This window comes from Manis javanica, chromosome 1 (genome assembly GCF_040802235.1).
Source record: "Manis javanica isolate MJ-LG chromosome 1, MJ_LKY, whole genome shotgun sequence".
In the NCBI taxonomy this organism is placed as follows: Eukaryota; Metazoa; Chordata; class Mammalia; order Pholidota; family Manidae; genus Manis; species Manis javanica.
The window spans coordinates 227253767-227266718 of record NC_133156.1 but is presented as its reverse complement, the minus strand read 5'-3'; the positions used below and the strand labels follow the sequence as shown (position 1 = coordinate 227266718).

Sequence of the window (12952 nt, the reverse complement as noted above, 5' to 3'; positions counted from 1 at the left end):
TCGCGTGTAAGCGCACGTTCAGCGCCCAGACCTTTGCTTTCCAATTGCCGGTCCATGTCCATCCGTCTCCCCGGCCTGCCCTTCCAGCTGCTTGCCCTCCTCCTTCCAGGTCCCCTCTCCTGCTCCTGCCGCCCGCTCCGATCTTTGGCGGCGGTGGCAGGGTGGGGGACCGCAGAATAGGTGATAATAAAGCGCCTTCGTGGCAGCCTCGCTCGCCCTTGTGGCCTCTCCGCGACGGCCACGGGGTCTTGGCACCCTTCGGCAGGGCCGAGCCCGTCGCGGCCCCACCTCTGGCGTCTTGGACCCTCGCGGGATAGGAGTCGGGAGAGACGGGTGCTTCTCCGCAGGCGAGTAGGAGGAGGCTGGGCTGGTACGCCGGACGCCTCGGAGCCTCGAACTCCGCAGGACGCGCTGGGCTCGTGCGTACGGCGGGCGGAGGGGGGGTCGCATTGCCTTGGGGAAGGGAGGCGGGGCCCCTGTTTATGGCAGGAGCCTCCGGCCGGTAGCACTGGCTTAGCAAAAATGGGGGCGAAGGGCTACGGAGAGGGGAGGAGGCTCCTGCCCCGGACTCCACGTTAGGCCGGAGTGAGGGGCGCCGCGCTGCAGCTAGAGCGTGTTCAGCAGGGGGCGCTGCTCCGGGCGTTGGGCGGGGGTGGGGTGGGAGAGGAGGGGGGGCCGCGACTTGCTGCGCACACTTCCCCCATTATTAAACACTATGTTCAAAAGGCGCCGGGGGACTTGCCGGAGCCACGGAGCCCGCGCCGCCCGCCCGCCTGGCCCACGGAGTCCATGGACCTGAGCGCCGCCGCCGCGCTGTGCCTCTGGCTGCTGAGCGCCTGCCGCCCCCGCGACGGGCTCGAGGCGGCCGCTGTGCTGCGAGCGGCGGGGGCAGGGACGGCCGGGAGTCCGGGGGGCGGCGGCGGCGGCGGCGGCGGCGGCGGCGGACGGACCCTTGCTCGGGCCGCGGGCGCCTCCGCTTCGCTGGTCGCCGCGGCTCCCGGGGCCCGCGCTGCTCGCCGTGCCGCCGGCACCGGCTTCAGGAACGGCTCGGTGGTGCCGCACCAGTTCATGATGTCGCTTTACCGGAGCCTGGCCGGTCGGGCTCCGGCCGGGGCAGCCGCCGCCTCCACCTCGGACTCTGGCCGCGCGGACACAATCACCGGCTTCGCAGACCAGGCGACCCAAGGTACTCACGCCTCTTCTGCGCCCGCCCATCCTGTCCGGTCCCAGGCTGAGGCCACCGCCGGAGCCTCAGGTGTTAGAAACTTCGCCGAGGCCCCCGCACCCAAACCCGGTCCGCTGCGCCCGGACTGTGGCGGGAGACGCGGCAGCTGGTGCGGTTCGGCCCCAGAGAGCCAGGCAGTCCCGCTGTAGAGTTGCCCTGGGCGGGTGCCCTCGAGGAGGCAGGCTGAGTCCGAGATCTGGAGAAGCAAGGAGGGGTTCTGAACGAGGACTGTGCGGTGATGATAGCAGCGGCTGCTTCCTTGCAGCAATCTCTGCAGCTTCTAGTTCAGCGGGGGGGCTGCACATACTAGGGGGACACTGAGGGGAAGGAGACCGAGGCAGGCATTAGACTAAAGTAAATGGCTCCGGAGAGGCTGCGGCATCACCAGGTGTGAGGAGGGAAGGCCCCTCTCAGTAGGCTGCGTCAGGGTGGAGGTGTACAGCTCTGGGTGCCTGCGTCCTGTGCTGGCCCCTAGGAGAGCAACGGGCAAGGACTCTGGTCATGTGGGGATGAGAGGCTGGCCAGTGAGGCCGTGCAGGAATGCAGGCCTCCCTCTCACCAGGCGCCCACCTTACTCTGTCCTGGGTTCTCCAAAGGTAGGGCGTGGGTGAGGCTGTAGTGGTTGCTGTGTGTCATCTGGATTTTATTAATCTCTATTGAAGTCATTAAAGCAGACAGATAGGGAAAATTTAACTAATTTCAGGAGGAAATGCAAGTAATTTTGGCTTTAATTCTATCCAGCCAGAGACCCAACATAGAAGGCAGGAGGGAAAGAAAGGCAAATGTGGCTGCGGAGGAAGCACTGCTGCAGAGGGGCCCTGCCTGGAGCCTCTGGGGACTGTGTACCCCAGACCCTGGGCTGGGAAAGTAGGCAGAGGTGGTGCTGGGGCCAGATCACCCATCTCCTCCAGCAGACAGGCAGCCTGCATCCAGACTGCTTTATTTTGGGTGCAGGGGCATTCTGTGCTATAATGGCGCTGTAATTCGGGGAGAACCATCAAACATTCTCTGAAGGGCTGGCATGGGGCCCTCTGCACTGGATACCGGAGTACTAACAGGAAGCCTTGGACCGGGAAGGCCCCAGCCCTAATGCTGCTGTGCTGGCTCCCAGACTACGGGAAACGTGGGTGTGCAGGGCCCTATGCTGGCAGAGGCACCAGCCACTCTTTCTTAGGTGGAGTTAGGCCTATCTTGGCCTTAGCCTGAGCGAAATCCTTTCCTGGGGAGCTCTTCCTGGTCAGGAAAGCTCTGTCCAGGCTGCCTCTCTTTCCTGCCTCTGGAGGTAAGGGACGCAATGGCGGCATCTTGAAGCAGGGAGAGGCTGCAGGGGAAGGTCAGAGAAAGTGCTGCAGGGAGACCTCGGGAGAAAGCAGTGAGGGTGGGGAGCATTTGCCTATCACCTTGCTGCCCCATCTCCATCCTGAGCCTCAACTTGAAGTGGGGTTGCTTGAGGTCCCCAGAGGCCACCAGAATGTCCCTGCACCCAAAATAAAGCAGTGCCCAGACTTTGGACTTTAGGAGTGCAGGGCCTGGCATCCGTGGTCGGTGAGCATTCTCCAGTGGTGGGGTAGTCTGTCCAGCCTCTCGGAGTTTGGGGCAAAACGAAACCATATGACCCTCTTCAAAGGGAGCTCTTATCTACTGCTTGGTGGAATTTCAACTTTTCTTCCCCCTGAGCCCAAAAAGAAGAAAAAAAAAGTACCCACAACCAGATATAAAAACTCCAAACCCTGATTGCCATAACGGAGGGAAAGAATAAGTCTGCAAAGGGATCGGCGAGGTAGTCTCGGCTTCCCCAAACCCTTCCCAGAAGGTTCCTTGCACGGCGTTGCAGCCTTCCCCCTCCATCGGAGGTCGCGGGAACACTAGGAGCAGCTGAGCCTGGAGTTGCCCATGATGACGAGCAGCGCTCGCCGCTCTGAGGCGTTGGGCTGAGCCGGTCCCTATCTGGGCCTCAGCTCCCCTTCAGCAAAGCGAGGAGGCTGGATGCGCTCGACGGTTTCTTCAGCCCTGTGCCGCGTTCCCCTTCTGGGCCACTGGCAGGGCTCCAGCCTGCAAGGAGGGCGTGCCGGCAGGAATGTCCAAGCGGTGCTAGGGAATGAGGTAGCAGAGGCAGCAGTTTTCAGGGACATGAATTTTCCGTTTTTGCACAGCTGGGACTCCCCCGGCTCTCCAGGGGGCCATGATAAGCAGTTCCCGTACAGCTCGGGCCCTTGGGCAAACAGTCCACAAGGCCTCGGGCCTTGGAAAGGGGGCCGCAACTTCTGTTGCGGCCACCGGGCTCTCTGTCCACCACCGGCCTGGAAGTCTGGCCACTGGGGTGGTCCCTGCAAATCCATGGCAGGCAGCGAGCGGAGCTGTTAGTGGCCTTAAGCCTTGGTCTTGGATGCAGGGGTTCGCTCGTGGTCCTGCGGCCCAGCGGTGAGTGAGTGACCGTGGGTGGTCGCGGTGGCAGGACTGTGGCTTGATGAATCGAAGCCCCGGTCGCGATAAGTCGGGGCGAAGGCTCACTTCCCTTTGGGTCGGGCCGGCAGCTCTGCGGCTGGGGCAAGCGCCAGCTCCAGCCGGCCTGACTCGCGCATCCAGGGCAGTTGGGCTACTGCAGTTAGGAGGCTCCGCGGCCGGGAGTGCAGATTTCACTCTCGCTCCGCTCTTTCTCTCTCTCCGTCCCCCGCAGACGAACCAGTTGCCGAGACCGGCCAAAGCTTTTTGTTCGACGTGTCGAGCCTTCCGGACGCCGATGAGGTGGTGGGAGCGGAGCTGCGTGTGCTGCGCCACGACTCTCCGGAACTAAACCCTGGCAGCGCGACTGCCCCGCCGCTGCTCCTACTGTCCACGTGCCCCGGAGCTGCCCGTGCGCCCCGCCTGCTGCACTCAAGGGCAGCAGAGCCCCTGGGTGGTGCGCGCTGGGAGGTCTTCGACGTGGCGGACGCCGTGCAGCTCCATCGCCGGGAGCTGCGCGCCACACGCGCCTTCTGCCTCTTGCTGCACGCAGAGGCCGGTCCCGCTCGGGGCCCGCTGGCATTGCGGCTGCTGGGCTTCGGCCCGCGGGGCGGGGGCGGCTTGGCGGCGGCGGAGGAGCGCGCGCTGCTCGTGGTCTCCTCTCGCACGCAGAGGAAGGAGAGCCTGTTCCGTGAGATTCGTGCCCAGGCCCGCGCGCTCGGGGCTGCGCTGGCGGCAGAGCCGCCTCCTGACCAGGGACCCGACACCGGCTCGCCGTCGTCGCTCATCGGTGGTCGCAGGCGGCGGCGGACGGCGCTGGCCGGGACGCGGGCGGCGCAGGGCAGCGGCGGGGGCGCGGGCAGGGGCCACGGGCGAAGGGGCCGCAGCCGTTGTAGCCGCAAACCGCTGCACGTAGACTTCAAGGAGCTGGGCTGGGACGACTGGATCATCGCGCCGCTGGACTATGAGGCTTACCACTGCGAGGGCATCTGCGACTTCCCGCTGCGCTCGCACCTCGAGCCCACCAACCATGCCATCATTCAGACGCTGCTCAACTCCATGGCGCCCGACGCGGCGCCGGCCTCCTGTTGCGTGCCCGCGCGCCTCAGCCCCATCAGCATCCTCTACATCGACGCCGCCAACAACGTGGTCTACAAGCAATACGAGGACATGGTGGTGGAGGCGTGCGGCTGTAGGTAGCATGGGGACCAGGCCGGGCCAGGGAGGGGGCAGCCGCACCACCAAGGCCCCCCTGCCGAAGACCAGCTGTGGGCCGGGCCTGTCAACCAAACGTGGGTGCTCATCGGACTCTGGCGGCACGCCGTCGCAGAGGAGGGAGAGCACACGTTCACAAACCCCAACGATCACACCCACACACTCGTTCACTCATGCACACATTTCGGTGGCCGGCGTCGGAGCCCTGGGAAGAGATGATGTGAAGCTACCGAGTGTCATAGCCACGCGCACCCTGCAAACAGATCCTCATTGCGTCTACTGCCCCCTTTTGGGGAGAGAGGATGGTGTTTGTGTTCGTCACAGTCAACAGGTTCCCAGCTGGGTCAAAACGGGTTAGGGACTCGGAAGTTCCAGAATGGGCGAACGAACTTAAGGGGTACCGAAACAAGTTTTTTTTTCCTCACCGTTTTTTGTTTCTGGTGAAAGTGGGACACGGTCTGGCTAGGTGACCGAGTTTTTGGCCTTGCACCCTGGGACCGAGTGAGGGGCAGAAATGCCGTTTCTGGAGGTTTGCGTTGCATCTGGGCTATTTACTCTGGGAATGAACCTCTGCAAAAGGTATATTTTTCCTTTGGTCTAAAAAATCTAACGTGCCCCCTCAGTTTTGAAAGGGCACATTTGTCGGGAAGAACGCACTGTGGAGCTTCCCAGATCTCTGCAAAGGTCAGCGCCCGCCCCCACCCCCCCACCCCCCGCCCGCCTTTAATCGGTTTCAGCCTGAGATGGTAGCAGCCGCTTGGGGTCGCTCAGAAGAAAGCTCGTGCAATGGCTGGGCTTGGTGAAGTGGGCGTGGGGGTGGAGGGCAGCTGCAGCCTTTCCTAGGCAACTGCCAGGTTTTCCTAAGGAGCCGGCAAAAAGGCTCTTAGGGCTTGAAAGAGGCAGGGAGGGATCCTGGGCAGGTTCCTGCGGAGGACTCAAGCTCCCCTGTCAGGTAGGCACTGCCCCCTCCAAATAGCTACTCCGAGGGCCAACATGTGCTTCGCTATCAGGTCTGCGTGGCTTTTATACACTTCACTGGGTTGCTGCTGTAGTCTTTGGCAGTGTGATAGTAATGGGAAGTGAAGCCACAGAAAAGTGCTTTTGTGAAGTTTCAGCTCCCCACAACCCAGGGGTTCTGAGCAAAAGGAAGGACTACCCTCTCCCCTTCTTGCTCTGTACAAGGGCATTTGCAGCTTGGCTGCTGTGACCCCTCAGAAGGGCAGGCCTTGGTGTGGAGAAGAGATGGAAGTCTATCTCCCAGTCCCGTCTTTTGCTCCAGAGTCTTGTTGATGGTAGGACTGTCCATGTAAGAGGGAGCTCCAGCATGCCAGTGCGCCTTGTTTTATGTGGTTCATTTCTGCCTGGGAGTCTTTGTAAATGGTTGGGATGGGGAGGAGACACAAGTTGGATTCCACCTGCCTGGGGCTTTCTGAAAACCCTGCAGCTTTCCTCATCCCCGTTTAGGGCTGTGCTGGGCTTTCCCCCTTTGGTGTCCCAGAGAGGCAGTCATTCTGCCCTTCTTGTCTTGGATGCCAAGGTCCAGGATGAGTCATACAAATTTTAATTTTCAGTGATTACATGCTTAAGAGAGAGAAGGAGAGAGCTACTAATGATTTAGATACAGCTGATTAATTTAGGGGCCCCACCTGAGCCATTTTTATCCTGTAAAATACCCCAAAGGAGAAGAAAATACCATTTATGTGAATGTACATGCTATGGCTACATGAGTAGCTATAAATAATCAGAAAATGCAACAGCCTCTTCAGGTTAAAACAAACAAAAAATGTGGCTCCTATGGTGTATTCCTCCAGTTACAGTGACTGGGCTGAGATGATCCCGTTACTTTGGGGATTTTGCCAGAGAAGCTTCACTCATCTGAACTGTCATTTTAATCATGACTGCATGGTGATTGTTCTGTCATAATGAAAAATAAAAATAAATGGCACTAAATTGTTAATAGAATCCAGAATTTTAGAGAGAATGAAAAACTCTAAGTATTACTTTGAAGGTATCTAATATCTTTGGACAGAAGCAAAGCCTTTGATACTCTTTTGGTGCCTAGGAAAAACAATTTTGGGGGGAAGAAATGTCTTGATTTACCTGAGCCTTTATGGCAGGAAAACATCGTCCATTTTCTGTTTCCTGCTGAGGAACTCCTTCTACCAAGATGTGTTCTGAGTGGTGCCCCAGGTAGGCTCTTCTGCATTTTGAGGGGCTGGCTGTGCCCCTGGGGGTGCATTGTCTTCAGTCATTGACAGTTCCTACAGTGACCCCGATGGTCTCAGTATGTTCTTGCTTATTGAATAAAAGGAATGTCTCCTGGTTTCCTCTGGAGCTGCACATAACCACCAGGGACCACCCGTGCTCTGCTGTAACTCTGCTCAGCCCTCCGGCAGCCCAGACTTAGCAGTAGGTGAATGGAGAAGATGCATGTCACTTTGTGAAAATGACAGCACATGCCGAGGCAGACAGGCTCTCTCTGCTGCGATGCGGTTGGACTAGCTGTGCCAGGATGTGGAGGGAGGGAGACTGTCAGCACAGATGGTAGTGTCTGCCCTCAAACCATCTGTCTGCTTGGCAGTAGGGAGCCGGCCGAGTCACCCAGCTGGAATCGCCAGTTTCCACCGATGGGAGAGCTTGCTGCTGGTGAGCAGGGAAAAGTGTGTCAGGACTGTGGGTGAAGGCAGCCCTCCCTCCTCTGTGGTCCCCTCCCCGGGTCTGGGGAGCACAGGGCAGGCCTGCTGAGGCCAGACGAGGGCTGGTGCAGGGTCTGCCAAACACCAGGACAACCTGGTCATTGCTGCTGGAAGCCAGGCTTCTGTGTTAGGGGAACCCCTACAATGGCAGGGGGTGATGCCCAAACACTTGCCTGGTTGAATTCTGGCTTTCCAAGCAGTGGCAGGCTGGGTCCTCTGGAGAGGACGGCAGGCTTGAGCTCTGCCTGTTCCTTATGCACCTGCTTCCCTTCACCCCCGTCCTGCCATTTTGTTGCTAAAGTGGCTTGGGAAAGAGAAAGGTATGGGCTTGTGTGACAGCAGAGTCAGACCCGGCAGTGGCTTCTTCCCGATGGTCTCAGGGTCAGCAGGAGCAGGGGCCTTGCTCTCAGTGCTCCGGAGAGTAGTGACCACCCAGTGGATGTAATCAGAGTGTAATCCAAATCCTACAAGTCGTTTGTCCTGTTTGCACTTACATTCAAGCTTCCAGCAGAAAATAACTAGGCATGTGGACTGGTTTTCTTCTTAAACAGGGAGAAATGTTGAATTCTTGCCAACCAAGAGCAGCTTGTACACAGAAAAAGTCAGACTCTTGCCTTGGTTTAACCTGGTCTCCGGAAAATTCAGTGAGAAGCAGCACCACAGCCGCCTCTGGGCCACAGATGTCATCAGAGGCCTTGCTGATTCTTGTGAGAGGGTGTCAGCAGGGAGATAGAACCTTCTCCAGGCCCCAGAAGCAGGTCCCTCTCGATGGGCTGTGGGCCAGGAGGTCTCAAGCAGGACACCAGGTGGGCTGGCTGGACTGAGGCTCTGGAAAGCAGAAGTCTGGCAGAGTGAGTGAAAGGCCTGCCTCGGGCCCTCAGAAGACACCTCATAAGGTGTCTGGATTGGGAAAGAAAGGGAGTCAGTGGACAGATGAGTGAACCCAGCAGGCAGAAAATGAATGGGAAGTAACTGGATCCTTGGAGTGGTTCTAGAGTGGGAGCCCACAGGGGCTTCTGCATGCCCCCAAATGAACTGCCCCACATCACCATCTGCCTCCTGCCTCCTATGCAAGGTTCCTCCTGAGAGGTCTAGGCCAGTCGTGGGCAGTCACCTCTGCCTGGATCTTCGATGTCTGCCCCTGTAAAATGAGCAGCTCTCCACCCTGGCATTTGTTCAGTGTCTGCTCACACCATTCAAAGGCAGCGTAGATGTGATCGCTCCTGGAAGAGGTCCCCTCCCAGCCTCAGAGCCAGCTCTTGGCCTGCGTGTGCGAACATTTGTGTCCACTGTACTCTTGCCCCTGTTGGTGCTTTGTGGACGGTGCTTTGATTCCCATTTGGGGCAAGGCAGGTGCAGGGGAGGCCAGGATCTTGGCGGCAGGGCTCAGCTCACCAGAGCCATGACCTTTCTTGTGTCCCAGCTGAGGGGCACTGCCAACCCAGCTCAGGTTCCCCCTGTGCTCACGCACATGTGGGCAGAGTCATACTTGGGCTGCAACTGTTCTGTGACCGAGTTCCAGGAAGGCTCCTACCTGCTGCTGGTCCCTCCAGAGCAGCAGAGGACAGGAAAGGCTGTGCCTTGCTAGCAGCCCAGAAGGGGTCTGGGATTGTCCTGGCATTCCCAGATGAGGCAAGCAAGCCTGTCTCAGGGAGAACTGCCTCACTGGGTCCCCAGCAGTTGTCACACCCATGTGTGGTCCGCTTGCTGGGGGAGTAACCCAGAGGCAGGCATCAGAAGAGCTTTCTTTTCTTCTCCCTTATGGTCTGGAAAATGGTGGCAGAGTTTAACATTAAGAAACTAGGAGAGAGGGGGTCAAAAGATGTTACTTCTAAGTTTTCAGATAGCTGGACCTTTTGGCCATTTAGGCTGGAGCAGTTACGGTTTGTGCCATTCTGGACTCATTTTGTGCCCAGAGCTTACAAGTGCACACATAGTTAAACCCCAACCAGGCCCTAGGTGAGAGAAAACTGTTCTCTCCAGCAGGGCCACAGTTCCCATATCCGGAGAGTCGCCTACAAGGCTGGTTTATTAAGTCAGTTGAGGTAATTGCGGGCTTCACATTTGCTGTGTGGTGTGTCTTGCTCAGGGACGCTCTCTGTTCATGATGTTCATGCATCCAGCCTCACCAGAGCTTGGCTTCTTCCCACCTGCCCTGCAACTGCTGGCATGGGTGCCATGCCTAAAGTGGGCCTGGGGCTTGGCCACAGGGCTTTACTTGGGCATGGTTTGGTGGGTACTTCATGGTGGCAGCAGCAGTTAGAGCAGGGTGGCCCAGGAATGGTGGGGTCAAAGAGAGTGAGGCCGTGGAAAAGTGGATGTGCATTTTAAGTCATGCTTATAGTTGTTCAAATGTACAAATATGCTCTCAGAGCAGCACAACCTTAGTGCAAAGGCCCTCTTGCCTATGCTTGCCTCTCGGGACAGGCTTGAACAGCATCTGTGACTCAAGGGTATGGTCTCTGCTGGCAGAAAGGAAGGACTGGTTTCTCTCCACTTCTCCCTACAGTGGTGAGAGGGCTGCTGCCCTCATGGAAACTTCCTGACGGAAGCGTTTCTGTTGTCAGGTGAGTTTGTTGGCAGGACAGCTTGGCATGCTGGTATACGAAGGACATTTTTCACTCTTTTCCTGATGAATGTCCTTCTGATAGTTCGGAAACTTCATCCCAGAGTTCTATCAGATACCTCATAGGGGCTGTAATGCATAAACTTTTTATCCCTTTTCTAAATCAGTAACAGGATGCTGAAATAAATTGTCTAGAAAAGCAAGGAAAAGCTTCTGACAGTCACGGCCTGGGTGCCTTTAGAAATGCTATTGCAGAACTCCCAGCGTGTGGCCAGCTGTCTGGCTGTGCATTTTTATTTTACTACCTTCTGAGCTGTTGGCACACTGGAGTGTGGTGTGGTGTGACTGGAGGTTTGGCCTGGCAGGAGCTGGGCCAGTGGCTGTCTTCTTTGCAGAATCATCCATCTGACCAGCAGCTGGAACAGCTACACCTGGTTACTGCATGGTGACATTAGGTTGAGATTCCTGTTCTGAGCCTAGAAGCTGCTCGGACACTTGGCAGCCAGAATCTAGGCTCCTGGGTCTGACAAAAACCAGACTCCATGTAAGGCTTAGGAGTCCTGCTGGATTAGAGGTAAACACAAACACACGCTTCCCTCAAGGTCCCTCTGGGCTGTCGAGGTGGGAAAGGTCAACTGCAGCTTGTACCTGTGACATCCTTGCACATCATCCTGACAACCTCTCACTTGTGGGCAGCCCTCGCCTGAGTTTTTCAGTGCAGTGAACCAGAAAAGCAGTGACAAGGTGTGTCCAAGGCGGTTCATTGTCTGCATGTGTCTCTGAACGACTGAAGGCTGCCAGGGCAGAAGAAGGTAGATGCGTTCGAGTTTCCCCTGCGGCTCCAAGCAGCAGCAGCAGCTTGGCTTGAGGTGAGCAGGGTGGCTTGAGGAAGGGGTGCGGCGATGAGCAGGGCTTACTGCTTTGCAACTTGTACTTCCAGGTCAGGCCTGTCAGGGTCAGAGCAAAGTCAACCATTCAGCTTTCCATTTTGAAAATGATGAGACAGTTTAGGGAGAAAGCAAGCTTGGGATAAAACATTTTTTCTGGCTGGGAAAATACTCAAGTGTTGGAAAGGGGAATTGTTCTGGCATTCTCCACCTGGGATAAATCATGGATCAAATGTGAGCATTGTTAGAGTAATTGTTTCTGTTTCTGTGTTTCACTTTGTGCTTTAGAGCAAGCAGCCTATGGCTGCTGTGACAAGGAATCATGGTTGAATCACTTTAAGTCTTTAGCTGGAAGCATATCACCCCAAATGAAAAGTGAATGCATTTTTTTTTTTCAAGGATTAACATGCTGACTTCAACTTGTCCTTAGGCAGATGACAATAGGGGATTCTGAAAAGTTTGGGAAGTTTTATCTTTTTTTAAATATATAGAGAGGCAGCTCTTCTCACTGTGAAGGTTTCTGCAGAACTCCTGCACCAGCTTACAGCGTGGTACACTTTGTAAGAAGGCCCTGGTGGGCTGCAGCCTCTGACATGATGGGTGGCCTGCCCCTTTCCAGGCGCCTTGACTCCCAACTCCAGCATTGTGATTTTTACGCCACGGGCAAACTTAAAGTGGCCATAATGCCGTCACAGCTCAGCAACATGCCATTCCCTTAGCAGCTAGACAACTTTTTTATTTTTATTTTTGGGGGAGTAGAAGTCTATTTTGCAGTGACACCCACTGTTTCTCAGCATGGCTCAGGAGTAAGATGGGGAAGGGTGAGGTTTTTAAACTCATCTAGATGCAAGCTGAGCTCTCCTTTGTTGGTGGTCTTCTGGCTCTGGTTTGGCCAGAGCCGAACTCTGAGGCTTGGAGGCTGGAGGTCAGGCCGTCTCCTTGCTGCCCAGCCTGGCCACTTGGGCCATAGGAGCTGTTGTTGTGAACGCTGCCCATTGCCCAGGCCGGCTGGCAGGGAGCTCTTCAAGGGCAGTACAAATCCACTGTGTATATGTATTCTCAAGTTTAAATAGATTGTACATATTGAAATGTAAATGAACTGTAAAACAGCAATCTCTATTTTTCTTGACAGTTATATAGCAGTATATATTTGTTAAACATGCTTGTATACTCTTCATTAACAATTTTAATATTTTGCACAGATAAGTTGATTAAATATTTTATTGATACAACTTCTTCAGACTGGTTTTTAGAGAACCGCTTTTGACTTGTTATTTAACCTGTGTTACCCTCCTCCTACCGCTTAGCACTAAGAACAGAAGTCAGCCCCGTAGGCCTTTGAACTGAACCTCATTGAAACAGGCCTGCCCAGTACCTCTGGGCCCATTAGTTTTTATGCTGACCATTCCCTCTTGAAACGCTTTGAGCTCTAATGTGGAGCTGTCCACAGGGATGGGGGTCTCAGCATGGGGCTGTGCTCCCTGGGGCTTTGTGACTGGTGTGACAGTGTGTAGGACACCGTGCACAGCCCCATACTGCATGGAGCCACTGCACAGGAAGGCAACCAAGATTGCGGTCAGGACGGAAGCCGCTACATGCATTGGGAAACATTTTCTCTTTGGGAAATGTTTGTAATGAGTGAGTGTTGTTATTCCCAACACAGTTTGAGTGGAAAGGTTTCTGGCTTTCATACACATCAGGCTGCTGTGGGATCCATCTCACCTCAGAAAACATGAGCCCTCCCACTGGAAGCCGCAGTTAAGTGTCTAAGTCCAAAGGCACAATGCTCAACTGTAGTGGCTTCCTCAGCAAGGCCAGCCACAGATTTCAGGGAAACCAACCAAGTCCTACAGCAAACCTGAGAGGGCGTCATGCTCAGGACTCTCCCAGACCAGTGTGGAGATCTGTGCTCAGCAGCACT

The 12952-nt window shown here is 56.1% G+C and overlaps 1 protein-coding gene across 1 annotated transcript; it reads left to right on the top strand.

Moving 5' to 3' along the window:
- The first annotated feature begins 687 nt into the window (after positions 1–687).
- Positions 688–9084, top strand: GDF7 (growth differentiation factor 7). The gene is made up of 2 exons (XM_037026564.2): positions 688–1186; positions 3903–9084. Exons 1-2 carry the CDS (start codon positions 790–792, stop codon positions 4865–4867), a joined length of 1362 nt encoding a protein of 453 aa, XP_036882459.2. The 5' UTR covers positions 688–789; the 3' UTR covers positions 4868–9084.
- The last annotated feature ends 3868 nt before the right edge of the window (positions 9085–12952 follow it).